Genomic DNA, 7,631 nt, shown 5'->3' with positions numbered 1-7,631 from the left:
GCATTAAGAGTTTAGTCACAGGTAACCAATGGACACTCCCTGAGCACGCTCCTGCCGTGCCTCAACAGTCCCTTCTAAACACAGAGAGTTTTGTGGCATCTATAAAGTTGGGCCACAGAGCCTGAGTTGCTTCAATATGCTGTGTTTATTTCCATGGTCACTTCTTGCTTTTTCCTCATGTAATTAAAATGTGACAAAAAGGAACTCTGTGTTTCTAAGTAACTGACACATAGAATTACATAGACTCTTTTCAACAGAGCTTTTAGTTCCATGCTTGGAACGTGAGGTAGCTTTCATGTCGCAATGAAGACGAAGTCCTTTTTTTCCACTTGGGTTTCCAGGAGGAAGTATTTTTTCCCCTGGGAAAGCAGCAACGGAGTAAAAGACCCTGGGTTTAGCATCTGGATGCCAGCTGTGTTCTTTTCTGCAGGGTTCTTTCCATAAAGCCAGGAAGAAGCCTCTGGAAAGATCAACTTTCCTAAGACTGTATGAGCTTTTCCTGTACCTAAGTGGCTCTTTCTCCATTCTTTTTCCTGGGACTGAGTGTCCTCTCCGTCAGTGTGGCAGAGTGGGGGGGGGGGGGGCGGGGGTGGTGGCTCAGTGGATGTTGAATAAGTGATTCTTGGCCAGTGACTGAACCTGAGAATTTCTGCAGACCCAGCTAAAATTCCACGTTCCTGAACCTTTCTGGTGTTGGGACTGAGCATGGCATTTTCTGCTCAACTAAGGGATATCAGGTAGACCATCTCAATGTTGTAGGGAAGAGGAACAAAAAACATGGCCATATCTGAGGAGCACACGACTGCTTGGTATAAGACCTAATTTACATAACTTCCTTAATACTTCTCCTTCATCTTGAGACAAAATCTCTTCCTGGGTGTTTGGAAGGAAACACTCGTAAGAATAACCTTGAAGCAAAAGAGATGAGAAAGTGCCAACTGCCATGTTTATATGCATACTCCTACTTATAATGACAGTAATAATTAAAAGTGATAGGTAGCCAGGCCCCCCTGACCCAGGGAGAGGATGAGAACACCCTGAAGTTGGAGGGGTTGCAGGAGGTGGAGGCTTTGGGGGCAGGAGGCCAGATCCTCTGGCATTGACGGGGGTCAACTGCAACCTATTCTGGGTGGCATTTGTCTATTCATTTGGTAGCTAGTGGGAGAACCAAGGCTCTTTGTACCCATGGAAGGTGGTTAGAGAAGTGGTTAGATGAGAAAGACAGAAAGCGAGCGAGTGCAAGTGCATGCCAATGACGAGTTATCACTTCTCCCGTCTAGTGAGCACCATATGAGTTTAATCCTGCCCATGACCTGACTTTTGGGGATTTGACTAGGTTTTCTCCTGCACAGGAGTTTTGCAGAAGGGGAATGGGGAGCATGGCTCAAGATAGCCAAAGGGATCTGAGATTCTCAGGCTGCGGGATTAGAGCAGTGGGAAAGGTCTACCAGTTCCTTCCTCCAGTCAAAGCAGAGTATGTTCCAAGACACTGAGGAATGTGTAACCTTTCCTTTACGCTAAAGGAAAAAGAGCTCAGATGAAAAGAAACACTAATATAAAATTCTCCTTTTCACATTATCTTTTGATAATGAAAAGGCTACTACTGGGATAAGGCACATGCATCAAAAATTTGCTTTTCAGGATCTGGACCCAGGTCACTATGTTTCTCGGTGTTGAGAATCAAAGTATCTTGGTTTCCTGAAATAATTACCCTTCGGTAACTCGATGGTCTGGTGAGTCCCTGTGAGCCAAGCAGGAGTCTCATCATTTTTAAGTTAACTGAAAGGATGGATGGAGCACAAGTCTCTTACTTTTGCTTTTTTCATTATAATTCAGATCATTAATTTTCTTAGTTCAGACATGGGAAAACTTCTTTCTTTCTTTCTCTCTCTCTCTTTCTTTCTTTCTTTCTTGCCTTTTTCCATAGAAACATTACATATTGTTATGATGATAATAGATGTTTTCACATCTTTGATCTAATTTCTATTCTAAAATTGTTTTAGGACCTGTAGAGCCAGCTCATCAATATGTCTGTGCTATGGCTGCTTCTGGGTCTTCTTGCCCTTATTGGTGAGTATGTTTAATTTGCCCCATATGACCTTGGAGTTGGGAAGGATAAGCATAGGAACAGAATGGTATTTCTGATACTTGAAACTGAGGTAGAAAATGTTGTTTTTCTTCTAAGTTGTCCAATAAATACTGGACTTAGTAACAATCATTGATGAATGGCCTCTTTCCAGATGCCCCACAAAAGGAGGCTCTCCAGAATGTGGAGTGGGCTTAAACCAACACTGCTGGAGGCTGGACTTTAAATATACATCATTGATAAGTACTCAGTGTTCCTCTATAAAAACCATCTCACCAAAGTTATTGAAGTCATTAATAGATCATGTATTTCCATAAAAGGATTGAGATGGTTTCTGATAATAAGACTAATATAATTTCAAATAGAAAACTAGCATGGAGGGGATCAAGGACATGTGACTAAACTAACCACTGAGGCTGACATAATTGCTATGCTTGCATTTTGGATTTGGTCTTAAGGTTCCTTGCAGACCAAAAGGGAAAAGTACATGTTTTTTAATAAATAAAAGGAGGAAGCATAGTTCCTCAGGAGAAGCAAACTTTTTCCCGGCTCAAAATTCTGATGATTTTTCAGAGGGGGTCTTATATTCATTCATTTATTGATTGATCCATTTATTTAACAAGTACTTTAAATTTCTAAAAGATATTTGGGGAATATAAGGAACTTTAAGGAGCATCTAATGTGACGAGGGAGTGGCTACAAGGCAGGAAGCAATGAATGACACAACCCATTACAATATTAACAGTATTTGTCACCAGTTACAAAGATAAACGTATACTGATTAAAAAATAAAAAAGGACAGGGGCGCCTGGGTGGCTCGGTTGGTTAAGCGACTGCCTTCAGCTCAGGTCATGATCCTGGAGTCCCAGGATCGAGTCCCGCATCGGGCTCCCTGCTCAGCAGGGAGTCTGCTTCTCCCTCTGACCCTCTTCCCTCTTGTGCTCTCTATCTCTCATTCTCTCTCTCTCAAATAAATAAAATCTTTAAAAAAAATAAAAAAGGACAAATTGGCTTGTTTAATTTTTGGTACACTCGTAAAAGACCAGGTCTTTTCATCTCCACATTTCTTTCAGATTTCTTATCAAAAGTTTGTAAAGTAGAAGTGTTTACTCCAAAATATTAATATTTCAGATGTCAACTCCAAGAAGCTCTTAGTAAGAAAATAGAACCTTAAAAGGCATTTATATAAACATACAATGCACATATGATGATGTGCAATGGATTTGTTGCCAAAGACTTGCAAACCATTAAGATTTGATGATATAAGCAAAGAATAAAATAAATAAAAAAGAATAATCTAATGAGAAGTCCTTACAGGCTTATCACAGTGAGATGATTTTCTCAGTGGGCAGCTTCCTCTCCCCTGTAGGTATCTTGTTACTGCTTATGCGTCCTTCTGCTATGAATTATGAATACTAGGGAATGCCCTTCTCTTCAGCGGCCTTTGTGAAAAACCTCTCCTCCCTGGAAGGATAGCAGTAGGTAAAGAGAGAGAGAGAGAGATGGAAAGGCAAAGACCAAAAAGGAAGACGTGGAAAGAGGGAGCCCCCCTGTGGAGACCTGGTCCTGTGCCCCATTACATGTCCACCTCTCTTTGCTGTCTTAGGCACGCCCATCTAGAAGAGCACACCATCCAGAACACCAGAGAAAGCCAAGTCCCAGTGCCTTTACTTTGGGTCTGGGTTGAGACCCCAGGGAAGCCTAGGCTTTATACATGTTTCTCCAGAACAACCATAAATATCTCACCAGACCAGCCAGGCAGGAATATTTGAGGGAGAAGTATTGAGAGTTCACCTAAGATGTAGGATGAAGACTAGTTACAGGGAACAGATCCTCTGGTTTGATTCCAAGACCAACTCAACAGCACTGGACAGCCCAGGGCTTTGCAAGGAGTATAGCTGCTCCAACAGCTGCTCGTGCCTGCAGGATAGGAAGGGACAATTTAGTATCGAGGAGGTTTCTACGATAATTTCCTAGTCACTATACTGTAAATTTCAAAAGTGTTTCAATTCAGAGTGAAGTTCTTGTTGTTATTGATTTTGGTAAAATTCTTTTTATTAATGGCGCTTCATTTGTGGACGGAAGACGATCAAAACTCTTCTAGTTCAATGCCTTAGGCTGAAAATTTCTCAATTTGTAGATTCCTCTGAAAGCAGCAACTGGGGATGCTATGGAAACATCCGAAACTTTGAGACCCCTGGGGCTTCTTGCGGGATTGGAAAGCGTCATGGCCTGAACTACTGTGGTAGGTTATGATCTCATTGTCCACCTCCCTTCCTCCTCTTTCTCTTAGAAAGGTGCCTCCTTTTGGCAAGTGTGACTTTAACAGAATTTTATCCCTTCTTTTGATACCCCACACCCGTGTCTCCCTGTCCTTCCCCACAAATATTGATCCTCTCAACGTATCCGTTTGGTTCCCACTATTTCCCACAGCCCTACACTCCCAAGTGACGGGAAGAGCACTAGACGTGGAGTCCAAAGAACTTGTCTGAGTGTGGGCTCTGGTTCTTCAACAAGTCACTTAGTTCCCCTCTGCCTCCACTGAAAGGTGTTAAAAATACTCATTTTACAATTTTGTTGTAAACTCTGGTTGATAGAATGTGGATGAGAGTGCTTTTGAAACACAAAAAATACTTACAAGGTAAATGAGCTAGCCAGGTAAATTAGTACTGGTTTTCCTTTTGCCCAACATCTCTTGTTTTTTTTTTTACAAAAGTTTAAGCTCATGCAATTTCTAGGTGTCGCTTTAGGGTGGAAAGGCAGGCAAGAGTGAGCAAATCTGTCAGGGAAACTCTCCAAGGACTTCTTGATGGGGTTGGGAGAATCTCTCTTTTGTATATGGTGCTCGTTGTGGCTGATGAACAGGTACATTTTACTGGGTCACTCTGTTTGGGGTGCTTAGGATGGGACCAATGTGCTGCGCCCAGGGAATTGTCCTGCGTGGGCCAGAGCAGCCCCTGAGAGCCCAGCGAGGGGCACTGGCAGCCACAAAGGACGTTGCCTCTGTGGATGCCAACTCAAGCTTAAAGGAGGAGAATCATACTCTCAGGTCTAGAAATGGCCACTAGGGATTTCAGACTGAGACATGGGCTTCTTGGTCCTAGACCACTGCCCAGATTCTTGGAGTGTGATTTCTCTCCTCTTGAGCTCTCATGTCAGCATAAGTCACACCAGCCACATCCTTCCTTCTGTGTTTGCATTAGGAGTTCGTGCTTCGGAGAGGCTGGCTGAAATAGACATGCCATACCTCCTGAGATACCAGCCCGTGATTCGTACTGTTGGCCAAAAATACTGTGTGGATCCTGCAGTGATCGCTGGAGTCTTGTCCAGGGGGTCTCATGGCAGCAACGTTATGGTCAATGTGGGCAACATGGGCAATGGCATCGGGGTTGTGCAGGTAACCCTCCGTTTGGAGGCATTTGGCTGTCGTACTGCATGGCACAACGCTATGGCAGACACCTTCACATTTGTTGTTGTTGACACCTTGGAGCCCAGCTCGATGGGACACAGACTGAAAGGTGCTCCCTAGAGCTGTGACAGCCACAGCTCTGCCTGATAACAGTAGCAACATCACTGCTTCATTGTGAGCCATGGTTTCTTTGCAGAACCAACTGGGTTGTGTTTCCAGAATATCATCCATGGTACCCTATTCTGGATCCTTGCTCTGTTATTTTGCAACCATGTGACCTCATTTAATCTCCCTAGGATTCAGTTTCCTCACCTATAAAACACCAGCCTCCTAGAATTGTTATGAAGACTCAATGCAACGATGTGAAAACATACTTAATTTCGGGCAGATTCTTAGTAAATACTGAATTCCTTCTCCTTTGTCTTCTTTCTATACAATCTTTGGTTCTGAAGATCCAGTTTCATTTTTGCACAAATTCTGCCTGGTTTCACTTGTCTCATAGAGTCTCCCGGGGAACTGGGCATTGACCCCACAGTTGAATTAATTGTGTACTGGGGTAATCAGTGATGGCAAGGAGACAATGGCACTGTGATTTTTTTCTATTGCATTTCACATTGTTGTCGTAGTTGAGAAGCGTAGTAGTAGTCATTTCTTAAGCTTTTAGGAAAATGTATTCTTCAGTGATCTTTAAACTGGTTTCCCATTAGTACTTGGGATGACAGTTTGCAATTTAAAAAGTACTTTCAAATACTCTATCTTATTTTGATTTGGGGGCCCATCAAATAATCTGATGAGGATGGGGTGAGGAGGAAGGCATGTAATCCATCCTTTCCAAGTGAGGAAATGGTTTTACAAGGAGAGAGTCATTGCTGCAAAGTCACATGGCAGCTGGAAAATGCAGAACCGGGACCAAGAGCAACACGGGCGATGTTAGGGTCAGCGTCATTTCCGATACCCTGCTCTGACTCCTTCATAAACTCTTGTTCTTGGGAAAAGGATGCGTTGTTTATCTACTTTGAAGATGAAAGAATTCTCCAGAGTCAGACATTTCTCCTAAATATGTTGAAACTCTTATGGAACGGGAACCAAAAGTATATAAGAAAAATTAGAAGTACATTTAGACATTCAGATATCTGAAGGAGAATTACAAGTGCAGATAGAAAAACCCCTTTCTGACCCATTTGGAAGGCTTGTGTTTGCAGCATTGAAGGAGGGCATCGGACTGGTACATCCATTACCTCTGTCACCTTTGGCTTCCAACTCTGCCTCTCACCATTACAATGAAGCAGCGGCGAAATGTCCTTTGCCCAAACCTTGTAGCTTTACTGTTTATCCGCAGGGAGATCAGAGGTGGCATTAGTTCCGCCAAAGGAGGAGGAGAGAAAAAGGAGGGAAATGAGAAAGCAGCACTGGTCCCATGAAGTCCTGCATCCTCCCACATGGCTTACCTAGCTTTTCCTCTGCCTCCCTCCCTCTAGGACCCTGGTCTTTATGCTCCCACATCCTGGATCAGCGAGTCCCAGGTTTCTCAGATAACCGAGGTTCTGACTGTTAGGATCAAAGAAATCCAGAGGAGGTTTCCAACCTGGACCTCTGACCAGTACCTGAGAGGTAGGTGTAACCCATAGGTTGGTGGTTTCACAGCATGGAATTAATAAGAACAAATATAAGACCTTGCATGAGATTCCCCAAAACCTCAGTTGCCTCCTGATGAGCAATTAAGAAAGAGAATCTAAGTTAACTGTTGAGACCTGGAAGCAATGAGGGGCCATAAGGTCAGCATTAACCCATCTCACAAATTCCAGGTGGACTCTGTGCTTATGCTGGAGCTCCCAGCTATATCAGAAGCAGCCAGGACCTGAGGTGTGACTTCTGCAATGATGTCCTTGCACGAGCCAAATACTTCAACAGACATGGCTTCTAACACTTCAGAACAAACCCAAGGTCATTATCACATAGAAGACCTCAACTATTACACAGATGAAACTAGCCAATGGGGCTTGTAACTGAATCTGAATTTGACCTGAAGGTCATCAAAATAACGTGAAGCACATTAAAGGAGGAATTGTCTGCATTTTGTGGTGTGGTGAGTGTGTAAATGAAGGGCTGTGTCTCCTTAAAGGTACTTCCATGGAA

The 7,631-nt window shown here is 43.2% G+C and overlaps 1 protein-coding gene across 1 annotated transcript; it reads left to right on the top strand.

Annotated features, from left to right (window-relative positions):
• Positions 1-2,024: 2,024 nt before the first annotated feature.
• Positions 2,025-7,419, top strand: LYG1 (lysozyme g1). The gene is made up of 5 exons (XM_028103837.2): positions 2,025-2,070; positions 4,227-4,331; positions 5,290-5,483; positions 6,974-7,106; positions 7,301-7,419. Exons 1-5 carry the CDS (start codon positions 2,028-2,030, stop codon positions 7,417-7,419), a joined length of 594 nt encoding a protein of 197 aa, XP_027959638.1. The 5' UTR covers positions 2,025-2,027.
• The last annotated feature ends 212 nt before the right edge of the window (positions 7,420-7,631 follow it).

This window comes from Eumetopias jubatus, unplaced genomic scaffold (assembly GCF_037043125.1).
Source record: "Eumetopias jubatus isolate StellerSeaLion01/CBP00866 unplaced genomic scaffold, mEumJub1_p1.0 scaffold_9, whole genome shotgun sequence".
In the NCBI taxonomy this organism is placed as follows: Eukaryota; Metazoa; Chordata; class Mammalia; order Carnivora; family Otariidae; genus Eumetopias; species Eumetopias jubatus.
The sequence above is the reverse complement of the archived record's forward strand: the minus strand, read 5'-3'. Positions and strand labels throughout refer to the sequence as shown.